Consider the following 22,022-nt stretch of genomic DNA (forward strand, 5'->3'; position numbering starts at 1 on the left):
CGGTCAAACTTGCGCAAGTAAAGCGAGGCGAATATTAACTTCGCTTTCAGCGTGAACACATCTTAAGGGGTACCCAGGGCGTTAAAAAGCAAGATCTGAAACGTCCATATGTGACGTGTTGGGTGTGAGATGTGTTGTTTAAAGGAATTTTATTTACGAAGTTTCTACTTTACGATTTCACTAGCCTTTTAGCAAGTTCTACTAAAGCCGTTTATAGCAAATCCAGACTATAAAGTTGGAAAAAATTGTTTGACATTATGGGAAATTAGCTCATTCATTTTCTTCCTGTGAGTGAGATTAAAGGATCGATATCATTCCTAATTCTGTACGTTAAGTATGAAGCTAGAGGCACTTAGCAAAGCTTAGCAGAAAGACTGAAAGTAAGGCTCCATACAGAGTTCAACAAAACAACTAGCACCTCAAACACCTTTTAATTAACACGTCTTGTTTGATAATCGGTGCAGCGTCTCTGCCAGTTGATTGGAAACCTTGTGATGCAACAAGACTGTAGGAAATCATTGTCCCCCACTGTTGATCACTGACTTTCTGACATTTTGACATTTCTCTTTGTCCATGGATTGAACAAACAACTCTTCCAAAAAGTCCCTCAGGAACATGCTCAGCTGGGAAGGTCTCCTGCGGGTATTGTGAATCAATTGCCCTGTTAATTTGTTACCTTTATACAGAACAAACCAAGCTGTATAGAGCACTTTATGGCTCCACAGGGAGCTGCACAACATTTTATAAATGTCTTCAAGTGATGTCACTTGACAAGGTTGATAACACATAGCTGCAAACCTGGAAGCAATTGTTTAACGCTGTTGCTGGAGCAGACAAAGCTAACAAAGCTAAAGTTAGCTTGATTTGAACGAGCTAATGTTTTTTAGCATAGCTAAATAGCAACATTTCAAGTAACAGCAACTAAAGACAGTGGATTAGCGGGGTCATCTTGAAAAATACAAGGCCTTTTCACAAAATTACACATGTAGAACATAATTATTGTTGCTGGTATTACTCATATTAGTCGAATACTGATGGGAAATTGAAGAAAAATATTGGGAATGGAAAGTTTACACACCCTTGTTTATAGCCTAGCCAACATAAATAAGGATGTTTCTTCAATAGAACAAAGGAAATCTGCAAGAGCGGCATATTTTACAAATGAAGAGCAAACTATAGACAAATACGAAGAAGTTAAACACATAATCTTGGCTTAAAGTAACACAGCTGCAGCAGCCAAAATGCAGAAAGGACAGCTGGCAAATAATCTAATACAATTCAACCACGGCTTCAGTTCCCAACATTGACTGAAAAGTCATCCACATTAGCTGTACCGAGATAGCAAAAGGTGGGGCGGTACAAGACCATTGCCTATTTCTAAGAAACAAACACAACCTAAAGTTGAAATAAACAAATTCAATGAAACTTACTTTGAATAGCAAAATATATAGGATGTGTGAAAGGGAAAGCGGTAAGTAGGCTTACTGTCGAATAAGAAAGTGCAACAAGTACAAGGCTTTAGCGCTTTAAACATCTGTTGTAGGATGATATTTGTGTTAATCTCCGCATCACCTACAGCATACATTTAAGTATAAAACAGACTATGCTCTTCATCCACAATGGTGATAGCAAAAGAATTGATTGGGCTGTGGGCGTTTTTTTTTAAGCGTTTATCTCTTATCTCAAGCATTAACATAATGCTCCGGAGCAGGTTAGCCGTGTAGCATAGGTTACGGTTACTCTTAAGAAGTGAACCAACATGTAGTACTGAAAATCCAGGGTTGAACCTGAAGTAGGCCTAACCTCGCTAAGCTCATATCCTGCTTCGTGGTACAGATGTTAGTGATGTTCTGTCATTGAGTCATAATTTAGTTTCCCCTGCAGGCTGTTTTCACGTCCACCTCCAATCAGAGGCCAGAAACTGGAAAACGCAGTACGAGCTGCCGTGGAGCCGCCACAGTCTGAGCTGCTGGCTGACTCTCCACCTGTCTCGCATTTTTTACTTCCATCTCCTTCTGTACTTGAATATACACTTTCCTGAAGCCTAACCTGCATCAAGAATCTCTGAATCTTCTGTGAATCTCTGAGGGGGATTTTGCAGAAAGTAGCTGTGCAGAGCCTCCGGCAGTTCAGAGGGTGATAGCCGGGCTGGGGAACCTTCTCAGGGCATTTTCCAGTGTCTGCTTCAGCACCACCACCACCTCCAACGCTCATCTCTATAGTAACATGTATGAACAGATAAGCGTCAAGATCGTGGAATGTAGGTCAAAGCAAAGATGGCGTTGGCTTGAACGTTAGAGAGCAATGTTCTCAAAATTTAGGAGGATTTCTTTGGATATTTTCAGCATTCATATCGGAGACAACACAACATCGTATCATATTTAAGTAGTGATCACCTGCTTTCCCGTTGCTACAGGGAGAGTTGGAGCAAATGTTCTTATTGAGGTACAGTACGTTCTACATTGTGTTTCATCAGGCATAAAGAGAAGGGAGAAAATGAGGTCTTTGTTTTCGTTCTTGTTTTCTCTTGTTTTTCTCATTACGTTCAGCCTTTACATCACTTCCTCCGGGGCAGGAAGAGGAGGGTGGGGCGGGGGTGTTTGACGCTGCAGTCGTCGCAGCGCTGCTCTCAGTGGTGGACCTGCCAGACCGTGGTACAGTCAACAGACAGGGATGAGTCAAAGTGTCCTCTGGCCAACAGAGAGTGCGTCACTCATACACATGAGCAAACACATGGATGCACACACACACACACACACACACACACACACGCGCGCGCACGCATGTACACACCATATGCAAAAGGTAGCATTGCTGCCGAGTGAAAACCCTGCATCTCCAACGTGTCAAGTTGTGTGAAACTAAAATGCTGCTTGTTTTCAGCAAGAGCATTTTAAAAGTTTGAGTTTACTTTTTGGTTATAAAGGATACATTCCCCTCAAGAGCAGCAAATAAACTTAACTTGAAATGAAAACAGGCATTTCGAGGAAAAACAGCCTTGTTTTTTTGCTTGACTGCTGTGCTTTTTAGAATTTATCCACCAGGTTTTTGAAACTCCTATAAACTGAGCTGTTGTAGCCACTTTTCTAAACATAACAACGCTGACCTGTCTCAATGTAGGTGTAGGCCATCTGGAATTCCCGGTGGGCCAGCCAACCTCTGGGCTGGTGGGCCTCCTTCCTTGGGCTATACTTTTTTTACTAATAATGAAAAGTTGGCAGAAGGTTGAGCGACATGGGCCAACCCCCCCCCCTTCTCCCCAGACCTGTTGGTATATTCCATGTGAACGTCTATGCAGCCCTTAAGCTGATGATACACAGAATAACTTTTAGAGCAATGTTGTTGGCCAATGTTGTGGTCTATGGTAATGTTCAATTGTGACAATTTCAGTGTGTGTTCTGTAGAGGTTTATAACAATGTGCAGCGTTTGTGTACAGGTGTGTTTAAAGTAGTACTGCCACACTGGGGCGTAGAGCGGGTTGCCCGAAGGTCGGCGGTTCAATCCCCGGCTCCTCCAGGCTGCAAGGCAAAGTGTCCAAGATACTGAACCCCGAATTGCCCCTGGCGGCTGTTCCGCCAGTGTATGAATGTTAGTTTCTGTTTGAGCACTTAGGCTCAGTGTATAAATGTGAGTGAATGGTGAATGCAGATGTAGTGTAAAAGTGCTTTGAGTGATTGAAAAAGACTAGAAAGGCGCTAATATGGAGCATGCGTGCATTAGCAGAGCGGCCGTGGTGGAGTATACGGTGAACCGTTCTGGTGGGTTGGTCTGGATCAAAGTCCAGGGCCATTCTTTAGTGTGTCCCTGGCGGAGTGACAAAGACAAACAGGAATAAGAGTTTACAGCCATACTACTTGAGCTAAATCTTCATGTCAGCATGCTAGCATGCTCACAAAGTGGCCCACTTCAGCTTAACGTGTTAGCTAGCTAACATTAGCAAATTAGTAAAGGACAAGGTACAGCAGAGGCTGATAGGAATGTTATTTAATTTTGCAGGTATTATACTTAAACCAAAGTGTAAGACACAATAAAATATTGACTTAATGATAGCGTTGGAGGGTTAAAGGATCACCAAAGTTAGTACAATTCATCCTGAGGTAAAAATTCCATGGCAATCCCAATAGTTATCAACAGATTTCACTCAAATCCACTAATGTCAACCTCATGTTAGCGCTATAAGAAATGTTAAAGGATCATTTAGATTAATCTTATGTTCATCATGAACGTCTTATGGTTGTTGAGCTATTGCCGTCTGGATCAAAGTGGTTTACCGTAAATGTAAATGCTCTGTATTTGTATTGCGCCTTTCTAGTCTTTTCGACCACTCAAAGCACTTTTACACTACATCTGTATTCACCATTCACACACATTAAGTCACTGAGCCTAAGTGCTCAAACAGAAACTAACATTCACACACTGTCAGAACAGCCACCAGAGGCAATTCGGGGTTCAGTATCTTGCCCGAGGATACGTCAACATGCAGCCTGGAGGAGCCGGGGATTAAACTGCCGACTTTCCAATTAACGGGTAACCTGCTCTACCTCCTGAGCCACAGCCGCCATCCGATCGACTGCTCAGATCTAAATTAAGTTTTCTTTATTTTGAAAATGTGTGCCTTTGATTATATGGGGTTTCCACCCATTTTTCACATTACTGCCAGTTTATCGTCATGAGAAATACTAATCAACCTATGAAAACAGTTGTAATCTGTTTTCTGTGGCTCTGGAGTGAGCACAGGAATACAAGGACCCAAGTGCAGACAACGGAAGCAGAGCAGATGCAGTTCAATTATTTATTTAAACACTTCAGGGCAAAAGCCTACGGAGTGGTGATGAGGCAGGCACAGATCAAAAACCGGGGAAGCAGTTAGACACCGGCAAACAAATCAAATAAAGATTGGAGAAGGCAACACAGGGTAGCAAGCGTTAGGGAAAATTATATCGACAAACTGGCAAAGAGCAAGGGGGAAAGGCAAAGTTAATACAGTAGTGAGGATTAAACGAGCGGAAAAACACAAAAGGAGAAAGTGAAATGATACGAGGGGGAAGGAAAATAACAAAATGATGAAGCACATGGAAAAAAACATAACCTAAAACACAGAGTGGGAAGACACGAAGACAGGAAGCGAAGTAAATACAAACACAAGAGGAAGGGTTTCATGACAGACTCTTAAGGAATAACCCTGATGATATGACACGTCACATCACCGGTGCTATCTACACTGTTTAAAGAAAATTGCATTTCAAACTGGGGGTGTGGAGTTTGGAAGATGGCAGTCTAATAAAAATATGTTACTGGTTACATTGTGGGAAATAAAACATCGAGCGTTTTTTGACATTGATCTAGGGATGGACATTTCCACCTTCAAAGTCCAGAGTGTTGCTTTATAACCTCAGTAAGATTAGATAAACAGGATATACATGTGGGTGCCTACATTGCCTCTGTCACAAAAACACATTATGCACAGTTGAACAGCAGTGCGCTTACTGCACATGCATACTCCTGCTTGAAGATCACTTCAGAAATCAGAAATACTTGGGCCCATTTACACACATACACCTGCTTCACAAAAGCATCCACACTTGACACTTCACTTCTGCCAACATCCCTTATAATCCACCCAAAACAAAAACATCTGCAGGCGGTAGCTTGGGTTAAGTCATGTTTTAATGTGGCATACACGCAGCCAGTCATCCAAGAAATAGAAACCGAGTGAGTCTCTGCAGCCGTTGCACTGTCAAACAGCAAAACACGGCCATATGGCGCCACATCTCCATATGGCGCTCTACGGTTTACACGAGGTAAGACTGTGTGAGGAGTAAACAAGCTTCGCTCAGGCACACGCACATGAAAGCAGCAAGAGTGTAAATAAGTGGTGGAAGCCCAGAGGTGAGGTGAGGGGTGAGGGATGTGTGTGTGGTGGCTGGTTAACGGGGACAGCGAATACCTCCAAGGTGCCCTTTGGCAACACAGTTAACGCCTGCTAGCTGTGAAGGAGCCGCTCACTGGACAACAGAGGAAGCTGCTGGGTGTGAATGTGAGGAAGAGTAACACGTTTAATGATGAACGTTAGAAAATAACCCGAGTTTGATTTCCCTCACAAGGGGCCAAATATTTTAGTCTTCCATTTACACAGTTTTAGCAACATTTCCTTCAAGACGGTAGAGATGGCATTTGATTTTCTATCATTTATAAACATTTAATAAACACTTAAGTCTGCACTACATTAGAGTGTGTTGTAAACCCTTTATTTATTGTTTATATACTGCCTATACTGTAAATGCTAAAGTCTCAGGTTATATTAAGTGTGACCGTCATTACTTATCTCATGAACTCTTTAACTCAACAGCATTTGAAGGCAGCCAGCCCCAAGACACACAAAACTGTCAGTCTTTGCAGTGTGGTTAGGCCTATAGGTGAAATGATTATTCAGTGAATCAATTTGTTGACTGACAGAAAATGAAACAGCCACTATTTTCATGATTGATGAATCATTTGAGTCATTTTACATGACAGTAAACTGAACTGTTGATTGGACAAAACAAGCAAACTGAATATGTCAACTTGTCATTTAAAGAAACTGTTATAGGCATTTTAAAACTCTTCTCTTACACCGTACTTATATAGACAAAACAATTAATTATGTAATTTAATAAACAGATTAATTGGTAATGAAAGCTATTGTCAGTTGCGGCCACAGTTAGACCCACATAATCTGAACCAGTTATAGGAAATGACCTTCAAAACATGAGGATTTGCAGGTATAAGGAGACAGATGTTGACATTTAATAACCAGCCATTTGCTCAGAATCAAAACCCAATATTACAGTCTTATAAATAAATCCCTGTTTTGCTTCTGTTCAGCCTGTATATCCAGTTCATCAGTTTTCAAATTTGCGGTTCTAAACACACAAGATTGGGCTCGCACAAAATTGTGGACGAACTGTAGTTTGCTTATGCAGCTGCAGTTACTGTAGCCGGTGGAAGACATATTTAAATCAAAATTATTATGTTCATTCTTTTCTTATCTCGCATGGTGGGTTTCTGCATTTGTTTGACATACAGTATTTATTGTACTCTTACTTTTGGTACTTAAAGTATATTTTAATGCTTTTACTTCTGTACTATTTTTACTTTGTAAAAGATCTGAGAAATGTGTTGTGTGTGAACTATCAAAAGTAAAAGTTGTCAGTATGCAAAATGGTCCTCTAATGAGTGTTACATTACTAATTCATAACATACTATGTAAGGAGCATTTTAATGTTGCATGAAGTTAAAGTTGCACAAAATGAAAGGTCCTCCAAACTGTATTATATTGAAGTAAATGTACTTTGTCACTTTTCACCTCTGCTGACAGGTAATCTGCAGGTGCAAAAATGAGCCAAAGAGAAACAGAGATGGAGACTATATGAATAAAAAGATCTTAACATCAACCTCGAACCAAACGCAGCTCCTGCTAATGGATTTCCCTAAAGAAGAAGCGGTATGCACCCACCCTCTCCCATTAAAGCTTCATTAAAGCTTTATTGTTCCATACAGTACCACTTAATGCAATCACACGCTCCCCCCTTCCTGCGCCATGCTGCTTTGTGATGTTCATGCTGTTCACCGGAGAAGTGACAGGTGCAGCAGTAATGGGCTGCTGCAGAGCGGTCCAGGTCTGCCCGTCGAGTCGCAGAAGTGCAGCAGTCAGAGCAGCAGCAGGACCTCTGCTCCATGTGAGGCCGAGAGTCAAGTTAACGTTGATTATCACTGTTTGTTCCATGATTGCACAGTCAGCGGTCTGAGAAGGCTGAAATCTGGTGTCTCCTCCGATGATGGTCACTGAGATGAAAGATGAAATAGGCTAAAATAAAAGATCAGTTTTAATGTCAGCGTAGCACAAAATAACCATTATGTATTTAAGGTATTATTATTAGTAACGAGTCATTAGTATTAATGATATCACAGTTTAATTTAATTTGGGACTTTATCAAAATCTGTTTTACATGTTAAATAAATCAAATAAATGTAATAATATAATAATTCCAGTGTTTCACGTGATGATATATGACCTAATGCATTTATATTGGCTCTCTTATCTACAAACGTCCTACTATAATTAGGCCACTGTACTCTCATACAGTATACTAAATTATTTTTTAAGTAGTTTGGTTGTTAATTGATGAGGATAAATCTAATAACTTTATGCAGTGTTAAAGGACTATACTGGTGTTTTTGCTTGGTTTAAGCCAATTTTTTTTAAACTAAAAATCAGATTGCAGAGACTAAATTAAGTACTTAATAGCGGTGAACAACATTTCCTCTGCCTTCTGGTCACATGCTTACGTAGATGCTGGTGGTTTATCACATTTGAGATTTCAGAGGTGACTGCTGAACAGCAACATTTTTAGTACAATAACTTAATCAGTTCAATCAATTAATAACTTATCAGTTGTCAAATGTTGCATCATTCTGGAGTGCAACGCGTTCTTGTAAGTTCATTTTTTATAGTTTCCTGAAGTGAACTGGCTGCCTCAAGTTTAGAAATAAATCATAAAATTTAAGCATTTGGGAAAACAATGGGAGTAATGTAACACCACCATGGACAAACTGCAAGTTGTACAGAATGCAGCTGCAAGACTTCTGTCAAAGACCAACAGGAGATCACGAATTACACTTGTGCCTAAGGCTCTTCATTGGCTTCCAATTGGTTTTAGAGTGCATTTTAAAATGTTAACCATTACTTACAGAGCCTTCCATGTTCAAGCTCCCTCTTACATCCAGGATCTACTGCACACACACACTTCTGGTCGCTCTATGAGGTCTTCAGGCCAAGACCTTTTAACTGTTCCCAGAACTCGTTTTAAAACAAGAGGCGATCGAGCTTTCTGTGGTGGCTCCAAGGCTCTGGAACTCTTCCTTTAGCCTTGAGAGCCTCAGACTCTGTGGAAACGTCTAGAAAACACCTCAAGACACATCTTTTTAGACAAGCATTTAACTAGCCATATGGATTTTGTATTTTATGTGTTGTTTTTATATTATTCTATTTATTACTGTAGAGCACTTTGTGACCCCTCTTGTCTGTGATAGGTGCTATGTAAATAAAGTTTACTTACTTACTTCTCTTTTGTACTGATGAACTGTAGGAAGTTAATTCATTCAACCTTTATTTGTACTAGAGACCATTGAGGTGACCCTCATTTATAGTACAATGACATTGGGTCACAAGTCTCCTCATCAAATAGTGTCCACCTTGTGCAAAGTGCCATTTTAGTCTTAAGTGCTGAGAATTCATATAATTTACTCCTACTTTCAAACTTTTGTATAAAAGCAAGTTATCAAATTTCTTTCTTGCTCCCCAGTTATTTAAGACAGCTCCAGAGGTCTCTCAGGTGGTTAGGAGTTGCCCGTAAGGGCTTGTGATGGCACTGTGGAGACAGAGATATGAGCAATTCTTTCAGGAGAGGTATATTTCTCAATTATTTGACGAGGCGCAGTTAATTATACAGTATTGTTTGGGCTGAGCAGGCATCATGTTTGTCAGCAAGTTGGTGAGGGACGTCATCTCACCACTGACTTTACACAGCAATGCGTTTTCAGCTGAATTGAAGGTGGTGATGAAAGTTTGTTTCTTTGCCACAGCTGATGATTGCAGGCCATCACAACCATCCATACAGTCACATGTTTCATCGACTTCCTAACAACATTCCTCATAATCCAAACTAAATTCATGCAAATAGCCGGCTTCCCAGGAGTAGTATGTGCAATTAATGGCACTCATGTAAAGATCAACCTTTTTTATATTTCATATCCAATGTATTTATCATAATGTATTCTCTTAAAAAATATTTATTGTCAAATGTCTGTTGAATATAAACTCCTCTTAGGAATTTCACCATTCAATATGAATTTATCTGAGAATTTTTCCTAAAAAGGGAAATCTATTCAGGGATTGGTTCTTGCCTATGTCGTCATCCAAAATCCCATGTCGTGAATCAGCACTAAGAATGAGACTTAAGATTTAGTCCTACACAATTAGGATTGAGATACTTGACAACTAACTTTTATGCGCAGTTTTGAGCCAAGAATTATTTACTCTTAATTCATTCGAGTGTTCTTATGAGTAATTCTGAGAAGCTTGATAAATACAGTTATTTCCATAATAAGTTCCCCTGCTTGATGGTTTACCTTTTGTGTTGTTCTTATTCTGTGCTCAGGACACAAACGTCTGGTACCTGATAGTTTCAGGTAATCTAGGTTACCTAGAATACCTCAGTACGATTATCTTGTTAATCTGAATGAATCTGAAACTGTACAAAACTACAAGATGACCACAAACCACCAAACGTTTTCTGAAAAGTAATTCTTTTATTAATATTTTACAATCCTTTATTAATGGTTATGTCATTATTTACTTTTTCAGCGCCACTTTGCAAGTGTCATTATTCCATGCTGTCTGACGACAACAACAACAACAACAACAAATAAACAAAAAACAAAGGAGAGGTTTGAAGAATGAGAGTCTATACAACACTTTTGTCAAGGGGCAGAGAGAGATTCACATTTCGGCTCTCAGATTGACCTCTCATCCCTTCCTCTTGTCAACAAAAAAAAAAAAGTAAACAAAAAAGGTTAAAAGCAGGACTGTCAGTCAAGTGAATAAGTGAAGAGTCGTCTGTGTGTCTGTCTGTGGGTCGGTCTGTTTGGCTATAAAAACACCCCACACTCCTGTTGAAAAGTTTCAAAACTTTAAAAAGAACAGGGGTCCTCATTCTCCTCTAGGTTTCAAAATGCTTTCCCCATCTCTGAAAAATAATATACAATGTACTACAATTAATCCAACAAATACAAAATATAAAGATGGTCTCTCTTACCGGCGCTGCTCCAAACATTGGAGGACAATATTTGTATTTTAGAAAAGCGTTTTGTGAAATGGAAAGGGCCACTGGCAGGTAAAGAGGGAAAAACGCTTCTGAGATTCCCAAATGATTAATGGAAATTACTATTTTGGTACGAATCTGTCGTGGGGAAGATTATTTAGTTGCTGTTGTGCTGTGGCGGCGGAAGCTGCTGGCGGATACATTTCCTCATTAAATGATCTATCAAATACTTCCTGAGAAATAAAGGAAATATCTACCTGGCATGAAGAGAGGATTTGAGAGCTGGCCGGCTGAGAGAGACATGAAGAAAGGAAAGTGTTTTGGTTATAACAAAATAACAACTCTGCAGTGTGTTGGCAGCAGAGCTCAGGATGCAGGGTGTTGGAAAAGCTAAAATCATGACTTGTTGGTAGTGAGTACTGGGCAGTGTGTGTGTTTCTTGTCGGCCCAGTCGGCTTATTCGAACCCGTCAGTGTGTAAACGTGGAGCAGAGAGCTGGAGGACAGAGATGTGGGCAGCAGTGCTGGTGTTGCTCAGTTTGTGCTCTTCAGCACAGAGAGAAGAGGAGGAGGGAGAGAGAGAGAGAGAGAAAGGAAGGCTGGTGGGAGACTAACAAACTGTCCGTACAGCTGCTGGTAGCATCCAACACCCACAACGCTCACTGCTGGAGCTTTGTGTTAAATCAGTTCACAAAAAATACATTTCTCATTTACCTCTGGTGCTTTCTAGTCATGCAGAATGTTCTGCTTTTATTTGTCAAGGTTTAAGATACAAGGAGATTTTCAGTAGCTAGCTAAGACATGTCTGCAGCAGCATGACAAGCTGGAGATGTTATTTGTACCACTAGATTAAGAAAGGAATAGTTTAGGTTTAATGAGAAGGAGATACATACGACTTATGTCTGTAAGGTAACGATAAAGCAACAGCCAGCAGCTGGTTAGCTTAGCTCAGCAAAAAGACTGGAAACTGGGGCGGGGGGGGGGAATCACGTTTGTTCAAAAACCAAACTGTAAAAACAACAATCTGTGGTTTTACAGGAAGTTATGTTTGAGCCAATTTTTTAGACCAGGAGCCTTTAAGGTCACCAGGTAACCACGAAGTTACTGCTCTCAACTCAACCATAACCCCGGTATAACCTCATGTCGATGTTTTTAAAATTTAGTTTTTGTTCGGATTAAACAAACGGTATATAAACGTGTTAACTTGTGAAGCTAATTTGGTTACCTTTGGCTAAAGCCAGGCTAGCCTCTGTTTTCACTCTTAAAGCTAAGCTAAGCTGACGGCAGCAGCTTCCTAATGAACGTGCAGACATGGGAGTGGTATAAACCTCATCACCAAAATGTCACCAAAGACAATGTAGCTATAAATATGTATTTATGGAAAAGCAAATAAAGCCAACGTTACTTATGAGAGTAGCCCTCCTTCATAAAACTGAATTAGTGTAATTAAAATAAGCCCCTGAAACAGCTGCCCCTGACTACTTTTAAGAATCGCCAGGAAGTGAAGTAAAGATTCACCACAAACTACAAACATTTGCAGACATCTGGATATAAAATTAGCCATCCACACGGTTGTATATTAACTGGCTATTTTGCTGGTTGCTAGTGTTCTGTGTAGCCACTCTCAACACAGAGGAGCTGAATGAATTCAGTTTGAAATACGGGCAAATAAAAAAAACTGTACCACTATATGCATGACTAGTTTTCACCAGAGAAAGATGAGAAAAATATAATTGTTTTTTGTGTAATTTGAGTGAGCTGACCTTTGAATTTAAAGAAAGGTGAACCACTGAGCCACAGAAACTCGAGGGCCAAACTCAAAAATTTTAGCTTAAATTCTGAATATATACATATTCGTATTTTCCCCGAGTATAATCCCTTTCCTCTATAACAGTTTCCAAACCAAACTGTGATATAACACTGCCCACCAGGTAAAAGACAGTTACTACCAACACCTCGCTGGCTGTGTTGTCACACTCCTCCACTGTGGCTAGATGGGAGTAGGCAGGGCAGGATATTTTTAGACCGGCTGGTGGATTCACAAAATGAACTTCACTTTTACCACTTCACAAGAATACAACAACAGGACCTCTGAAAGACACAGAAGTGCGAGAGAGGCCTGTGGTGCCGCCTACGACGAATATTTACCCCCATTTGGCTGGTGGTGGTGTTCATTGTCCACCCTGGTGTAACGGACAGTCGGGTCGGTGTTACGTCTACGACCGTCAGGTTAGGTCAAGGCAGAAGCTCCGCACACCAGAGGCAGGTTTACAGGTCGAAGGGTCGGTCTGTAAGAGCTTATCAGTATTCAGGCGATTAAGTGCGACAAGCCCATGTTGAAGCAGCAGCAGGGCACATTATTTAACATATTTAGCTCCTGTTTCCTGGTAGATGAGTTCATATTAACCAGCCAGCAGGGAGGCGAAATTTGATCATGTTTTTCAACCTGAGTCTCGCACCAAACATTCAGTTTGTGTACGATTTCTTTAGAGGTGAAACTCAAAACACTTTGGCCTTTTACACTACAAGAACTTAACGACCCGGACATTAAGATGTAGCCAGTGTCACAGGCTCGGCTTTTGTTTCCTTTGTGCTCCCACCACTTGGAAGCAAACCTAAATTTCCGGTACTAAATCCAGGTTGAGGTAATCTCAGGTGGAAGGAACGTAACAACTGGTTTGCATCACAGCAAAAACTACAATTAATAACAGAGAACGTGTTCAGACTGCAGGGAAGTTCAGGAGATATTCTGATTCTGACGTGTATTTGTTCTGGAGCCGGTCTCCATGAATCCTAGCCTACTCCATGTGGGGCGTCTTCTATTATTTATGTAAATGCAAAAAGACATTTTCCATCGTCCATTCTGCTACTGGGAAAAAAGGACAAAAATTATGATATCTGTGCAGATATTGAAGCGGTATTGCATTTTCAATGATGTACACTATGTTGCCAGTTTATTAGGTACACCTAATGCAGTCCAATTAACAGTCCTGCACTAAATCCTCCCATCACGAAGGTTATAATGATCATAAAGCTGAATAAAAGCTGAATCTGAAACAGTTTCAACAAAATTGTACATTATAAGATTTGTGTTGGGAGGATTTATTGCAGGACTGTTGTATTTAACTAATAAACTGGCATCCAAGACCTAGACCTTAGGGGTTCTTACAGGTTCAGGTTATGGTAACCTCCAGATCCGGGTCGTTGAGTTCCTTGCTGATCTTGAGTCAGTTCATATTTCCTCCTTTATCTTGTCTTCTTGCTGGATTTACAAAACTAAATTTACAATTATCATCCGATTCCTGCCCTGCTACTGCATCGCTGCTCCATACTACAAATTTGGGAAAAACACTGATGCAACACACATTTAGTGTGTGTGGTTGTGGGTTGAAGCTTCTACACTTGCTACCTTTTTAGGTTTTCCTGTTTAGAAAGTGGACAGAGCCTGTACTGTATGATAAACCAATTATCTTTGGTTCTCAAGAAGCTAATATAAGCACAAGGTTTTAAAGCCAAAATAACAGGATAACACAGAGGAGAAAAGCACATGATAGTCTGAATATGTTGTGTCTTATCTGCCCAAATAAATCAAAGTCTTGTTGTTTTAAAGAGTTCCAGTTCAGGAATATATGGAAATAAAAGGCCTGATGATATAGGGATGGAAAGGAGGAGGAGGAAGAGGAAGAGGAGGAGGAGGAGGAGGAGGAGAAGGGATGACAGAGTGGGAGGAGTAATCACTGGTGAGGATGATGATGTTGGAAGGGTCAGAGGGAGGTTTTTCAAATGTGTATTTGCAAACCAGCTTGCCCCCTCCAGCCCGATCAACTCCTTCCCCCAACGAGCTGAGATCAGATCCAGGAATGTCAGCAGCTTTCTTCATTTGTTTGTTGTCTATCCATCTGTCCCTCCAACACTTCCTAAGCCGTCCGTTCGTCTTCGTCTTGTCTTTCTTGCTGCGGGTCACTGAAGGTCTCGGTCTTCCAGGTAACGGTACTCAAACGTGAAGCCCTCCTTCTTCCGCTGGCCCCATTTCTCATAGTCAAAGTAAATGTACGTTCCCTGAAAAAAACATGTAATGCATAAAACATTTAAAGACAGAGCAATGATGACCTGGCTTCCTGACAATAAAACCCTGCACTAGGAAAAGGTTTTATTGCATGAATAAATACATCCCAGCAAAATTCTGGACCTTCACAGCCAATCACAGGGCTTCATTTGACAGGGCTCCGGACCAATTATCTGTCAAGTGCAACTAAATTTTGTTCTTGGTCGCACTGGAGCACCTAAAATTTCGCAAAAGCAGAGAAGGGGCACTGGATTTATACTCCTGCGGTGATTGGCCGCTGATAACTATGGCATTTCACATTTATACTTGTGCGTTGGTGTTGTTATCTGTGTCGCTCTGCATTTACACCACTAAAACGCTAGCTGGCGGTGAGGTTTCTATGTTCCACTGGGTTGACTTCTGCTGGCCAAGCTGGCTAACTTCTGGTTTAGCCCTCTGCTAACTTGAATTGAGATTAAATAATAATTGCGCGGCTCTTTCCAAATGTTACCGACAGAATGGATCAAATTCGGATAGTGAAACGAGTCATTTTGTGGGGGTTGTGATGCTCAAAATTAAGTATCCACTGCTTTACAGCCGCTTGTTTGGCTTCAAAGCAGAGTCCACTCCTGGGATCAATAGCAGTTCTTTCGGTCTGCATCGCAGCGAGGTATCCGAGAGCAGCACACACTTTTGAATCATTTGATTTTTTTGAATGTTTGTTTCACTTCTGCACTTTTTAAGTTTTGTTTTACAATAATGAGAATAATTTGGCAATTTTTTTTGTTTGTGCTGTGATTCAAATAAAGACAAACAATCATTTACATAACTATCAATGTGTATGGGAAATGACAGAAAATTAGAATATACTGTTATTGCACTAAAAGGGCTGTGAAAAATGGTGATGCACCAGCGCAACCAATGCAAAAAATTTAGTCTGGAGCCCTGAGTTGATCTACCACTATTAGGAGCATACTGCTAGCTGGACAACAGAAATACGCTAAAAAATTTACCTGCTAAGAATCATCATTTTGCTAATATTAAAAATATATCAGGACCTCAAACATATAAAATATGGAAAGTGAAACAAGATCCTATTTTGTTGTCGTTTCTGGGTTAAAGAATCCTTCAAGATGATCACACTGCAGATTAAAAATCATGGTTGTTTACAAGTTTAACATCCTTTACTATAAATCATGTGTTGCTGTGCAGTTTTTTGATTTTTGGATGCATTTTTTTCTGCTCTCTCAGGCCTTGATTTCCATTCATAACTGCACGGTAGGGCTGAACGATTAATTGCATTTGCGATATTATCGCGATTTAATAAAACCAGATTTTCTAATCGCAAAGGTTGCGATTAGGTCACATGACACCCAAGAGGAAAGCAGAAGTTCATGCTTCGTCTGCACGTTACGCTGTACCTTGCCTTCTTGTTGTAAAATGGCCTTAAGCTTGACAAAAGCTGACACTATAGAAATTTTAGTGCCACACAAGATATGAAAGTAGCAAACACGCGGGTAACATGGTGGTGGTGATGGTGGGTGAAATCGTCGGGCCAGCCGCGAACTGTGGGGTTTTATATTGAGCACTTACTGTATAACACACTGTGGTGAGTTAGTTGTTCTTGTGGTCAGTAGGTAGGCTGACCTGATGATATTAGATCATATTATTTAATGCCATGACTTGACTCAAATTATCTTTGTCAAATTATTATAACATAATATAACTTCTCCACCATTGCTCATAATAATAATTCTACCTAATTCAACACAGTCCTGACCCACAAGAAAGAACAGTGTAGTTCTATCTATCTAATATTGTGTTGGTCATACTATACACTGATTTACTGCTTGTCCATTTTGAATAATACAGAAGGTAAAGAGCTGAAACATTCCTCGCATATTAAATCGCAATATTGGTAAAACAAAATCGCAATTCGTTCAGCCCTACTGGACGGTGCAAAAATAAATAGGGAGAGTATTTAAACTTTAAAGTTGGGTTATCCATCACAGTGAATATCAAGTCTGCGTTCATTGTTCACAATTTCTGTGGTTGCTTAGTAGTGAGTTAACTGTCTGTGACTCTATGACACACAAATCAAGTATGTTTTGGAAACCTGTTATGAGATTTTCATAATGAACACAAATAGATGGAAATCAACGGCTCCCTAGAGCTGTAGAAAAACCTCAGCAGTATGGTTTTGCAAAATGGTTAGAGAGTCAAGTGTGAGGGGTTTGTAGTAAAAAGGCTAAAATGCTGGTGTAGGCCTACAAACTTTCTCCACAAGAAGTCAAAGATGTGAAGCTGACCTGCTCAAACTCATCAGTGATGGTCTTGGGTTCTTCATGCCTCTGAAACCACATCATGTACTTTGTGTGGAACCTCCATGACTGCTTCTTCAAGGCTTTGGCTGCCAGATACTGGGCCTTGGTGCCCTGCAGAGAAGACACAAAGAGGTAAGAAATAAAAGCATGGATTTAATTAGCAGAAATACGGCATGGTGGCAAAATACAGTTTTGGTTCTGGTGTGGACTTAAAAGAGATCACCAATTTTGTGAATCTTCAAGCAGCAGTTTCCTACATGTCCCAGAATACCTTTCATCGTCCCAAAGCAGGGACCTAAATCAACTACTCCTAATCAAACACAGGTGTAAACTAAAGATGGCAGCCAACTGCTTTGATCATTTCAGAGTCTGAATGATTCTGCGTTTTAATCAAATCCATTTCATTCTGAAGCTGCTCTCTCTTTTGAAAGATCCTCCCCTTTGATTTAGACCAAACCCTGACATTTATTTCATCTTTTTGATCCTCGAATCACTTTAAACTCTGCACTAACAGATAAGAACATGATCTACATTTGGCCAGTTATCTACAGAACAAAGACACTTGTGCTTTGATATCACGATTTAGACACACGTCCTACCTCCAGGTAGTAAAAGATGAAGAAGAGGGTTTCCGTGGAAAGCCTCTGGTAAAACTCTACAGTGTCAGAGTGGGGCGGTGGCATCTGGTGGTGGAAAGGCAGGGTGGGGCTGGGGTTCCTCATCAGGTACTGCCTGTAATATCCAACACAGACAGAGTGTTAGTGGAACAAAACTAGATGAAGGAAGGTATTTATAATAGAAGTGAAAAAACTAGAAAAAAAGCATCACATCAAACAGACGGGTTGGGGTCTGCATTTATTTAGTGTGCTAATAGGGATGTAAATGAATGGGACTAATCTGTGACATTCAGGGAGATTTTTAAACACGTGCACAGTCAATCACAGTCAATGATAATCAAACGTTAACTGTGACATCTCTTCACACAGCCCCCTCTGCAGCAGTACTCCCCAAGACCTGGAGACTGACTTTCCTCTTTAACATTGTATTTTTGCTGGATTCAAGAGTAGAACATGGAACATGTAAAAATTTAAAGATCAGGATAATGAGACCTTAATGTTAATAAATACATTTTAACAACGTGTGATGAGATCTCGTGCCACTTCGTGAGATTAAAAACGTAACGATATGTCTTGTCAAGAGAAAAAATGATAGCGCAAACATGCTCAGTTTGGGAGCTGTACTCTCATCCTAACATACAGTCCCAAACAGGGTCGTGTCTGTCAGCCGGTCTGAAGGGGATACTACCTTACTGAATGTGCTGAAAGTTCAGGAGATTATAACTGAATTCAAATGAAACAATTTATCATTAAGGTGATTAACAAGAAACACAAAAGAGGAGGGATGACTAAATCATGACTGCATGTGAGTTGATTCAGCAGGGGTGATATTACATGAGAAAAGTTGATCTACAGGAGAAACATTAAGTAACACAGAATGCCTGAGAGCTGCACTGCGTTATTTTTTTATAATTTGAGTTGTCACCTGCCACCTGAATAATGTGTTTCCGTTCACATAAATAGAAACATTTCCACCATAAAATGGTGCAAACAAATTCACCAGAATGCGGATAATTAAGTTTTTAATGCTCAAGATTTTCATGTAATTTGGCATCGAACATTTGTTAAAAAATAATGATAAAATCTTGATCTCGTGAACCAAATATCGTGTCTCGTTAGCGGTCTCGTCACACCCCTAATTTTAACTCTTAAAGTATGGGAAATGTTTATTACAGTAAGCACAATAACGTAGAGAGCTAAACGGGTGTCATTTCAGGCTGTATTCTCAAGTGTTTTAAAAATCATCATCATGGGTAGTGATCCTGCAGTGTTATGATGTGACCTGTGAATCACGATTGTCAGTATAAATAGAAAAATTACAAAATATGGTTTAATAAATGGGATATAAAACAACCAGTGTCACCACTCTGCCTCCAATCTGAAGTAAAACTGAATAATTAGCTTTTCTAAAGCCTCTCATGAACAAAGAGGTTTTTGATGAACCACTTTGTGGACCAATTAACTAATCCATTAGTCAGACTGATCGACAGATTCACCTATCTGATCGTAGGAAAATCTGCCCAGATGAACTTTTCCCATCCGAACCACGTATTTTTAGATCAGTGGTAAACACAGTTTGTCCTCTCCGTTTCCATTAGGCTGTTGCAACGTTAGCCAGGTCAGTGCCCACCAAGAATAATCAGCATGTCCCACTAACAGGCAGAAGGTTTCAGACTGATTACACTCTAATCACTAATATGCTTACTTTGATTACATAAACTCAAATAAGGTGGAAATTACTGTATGTGGCTGTAAGCACAAAAATAACTGTGTCCTGGAAATTAATTATAGATATAAAGAAACACTGTCACTCAACTGTCGACATCACAATCTTGTTTTAAACACTGAGGATGAAATGCAGGCTCTTTGTGTGTGTGTTTGTGTGTCACTCTCCTCCTCTGACTGGAAAACACAACAGGTACTGTTGGACAAGAGGGTTTGAGTGTTTGGATTTAAATGTCAATTGTACCTGTGTGGGCTGACAGCGCTGTAGATACAGAACCAGTATAATCTGTTCTCTAATTGTGAGTGCTGTGCGTGTGTGCGTGCTCGCACACATTGTGTTTGTGTGTGAAGGCATGCTACATTACTGTTTACCGGAATATCTGAAAGTACTAATCACATATCACATACAGTGATGTGATTTTCATTATGTCTCATGCTTCAATTCCACATAATTCTTTGTGTGCTGCAGCTGATTCATTCTGTGGTTCTCTGATTTAAGTTGGATGACAAAGATTAAAAGCTTTGGCAAACGATTCAACAATCAAATGGTGAAGTTTTTTTAAGGATGCCTCTTAACTCAGATAAATGACTGGGGCTCATTAACAAGTAGAAGATCAGTGTAAACAGATTTATTAACTCGATTCTTTGTTATATTATCTGCAAGAAATGAAACCTATAACTAGGGCTGGGCAATATGGCCTAAAATGTTATCACAAATAAATTCATACCATTTGATTCTGATAAATGTCAAATCATATTTTCTTTCAAGTTTAAAGGCTGATTTTTGCTCCTGACTGAAAATTGAAGGAACCAGATGTTTAATAGTGGTTTTGAACAGTGGATCACTTAACAAATCTGAGGTAGAACATTAAAAACTTTTTTCAAGTAAATATTTTTTCTAATTTGTTTGTGATTTGTGATTTATTGACAATATATTTAACATTTATTATGTTATTATTGAGGAAAATCACATTGCAATAATTCTCTTCTTCTATTGTTTTTTTGCCCAGCCCTACCTATAATTGTTTACACCAACTAAAAGTTTAACTCTCCCTAACAAAAAGGGAAGAGACAAAAACTGTTATTTAAAAATGTTTAAGTGGAGCAAAACGCTCCGTTTTTAAAAATATGAGATATTGTTATAGATTAACCAGTGGTAACTTATTAATGCATCAATAAAAAACATCCACTTTATATAATAAGAAGCAACAGCTATTGATTGTTGTAAAGAGAATTTAAGCAAATAGAAAAAATAGAAAAGTATACCTCTGATATACAGGTGCTGGTCATATAATTAGAATATCATCAATTCAAAAAGTGAAACTTGTATAACGTATACATTCATTCCACTAATGAAAAATTTGAATATTGTGAAAAGGTTCAATATTGAAGACACCTGGTGCCACACTTTGATCAGCTAATAAACTCAAAACACCTGCAAAGGCCTTTAAATGGTCTCTCAGTCTAGTTCTGTAGGCTACACAATCATGGGGAAGACTGCTGACTTGACAGCTGTCCAAAAGATGACCATTGACACCTTGCACAAGGAGAGCAAGACACAAAAAGTCATTGCTAAAGAGGCTGGCTGTTCACAGAGCTCTGTGTCCAAGCACATTAATAGAGAGGCGAAGGGAAGGAAAAGATGTGGTTAAAAAAAAACAAAGATAAAAAAGTGTACAAGCAATAGGGACAACCGCATCCTGGAGAGGATTGTGAAACAAAACCCATTCAAAAATGTGTGGGAGATTCACAGAGAGTGGACTGCAGCTGGAGTCAGTGCTTCAAGAACCACCACGCACAGACGTATGCAAGACATGGGTTTCAGCTGTCGCATTCCTTGTGTCAAGCCACTGTTGAACAAGACACAGCGTCAGAAGTGTCTCGCCTGGGCTAAAGACAAAACGGACTGGACTGCTGCTGAGTGGTCCAAAGTTATGTTCTCTGATAAAAGTAAATTTTGCATTGCCTTTGGAAATCAAGGTCCCAGAGTCAGGAGGGGGGGGAAGAGGCACAGAATCCACCGTTGCTTGAAGTCCAGTGTAAAGTTTCCACAGTCAGTGATGGTTTGGGGTGCCATGTCATCTGCTGGTGTTGGTCCACTGTGTTTTCTGAGGTCCAAGGTCAACGCAGCCGTCTACCAGGAAGTTTTAGAGCACTTCATGCTTCCTGCTGCTGACCAACTTTATGGAGATGCAGATTTCATTTTCCAGCAGGACTTGGCACCTGCACAGTGCCAAAGCTACCAGTACCTGGTTTAAGGACCATGGTATCCCTGTTCTTAATTGGCCAGCAAACTGGCCTGACCTTAACCCTATAGAAAATCTATGGGGTATTGTGAAGAGGAAGATGCGATACGCCAGATCCAACAATGCAGAAGAGCTGAAGGCCACTATCAGAGCAACCTGGGCTCTCATAACACCTGAGCAGTGCCACAGACTGATCGACTCCA

At 40.1% G+C, this 22,022-nt stretch overlaps 1 protein-coding gene across 5 annotated transcripts in view; it reads right to left on the reverse strand.

The window, feature by feature from the left end:
- Positions 1-10,331: 10,331 nt before the first annotated feature.
- Positions 10,332-22,022, reverse strand: part of cnot3b (CCR4-NOT transcription complex, subunit 3b) — a 64,470-nt gene continuing 52,779 nt past the window's right edge. For all 5 annotated transcript variants that reach the window (XM_046058257.1, XM_046058255.1, XM_046058258.1 and 2 more), the window contains 3 exons: positions 17,831-17,963; positions 17,217-17,342; positions 10,332-14,921 (listed from right to left, as the gene is read on the reverse strand). In XM_046058257.1, coding sequence (XP_045914213.1) covers positions 14,823-14,921; positions 17,217-17,342; positions 17,831-17,963 — 358 coding nt within the window. In that variant the 3' untranslated portion in view covers positions 10,332-14,822. The remainder of the gene's footprint in view (positions 14,922-17,216; positions 17,343-17,830; positions 17,964-22,022) is intronic.

This window comes from Micropterus dolomieu, linkage group LG09 (assembly GCF_021292245.1).
Source record: "Micropterus dolomieu isolate WLL.071019.BEF.003 ecotype Adirondacks linkage group LG09, ASM2129224v1, whole genome shotgun sequence".
Classification (NCBI taxonomy): Eukaryota; Metazoa; Chordata; class Actinopteri; order Centrarchiformes; family Centrarchidae; genus Micropterus; species Micropterus dolomieu.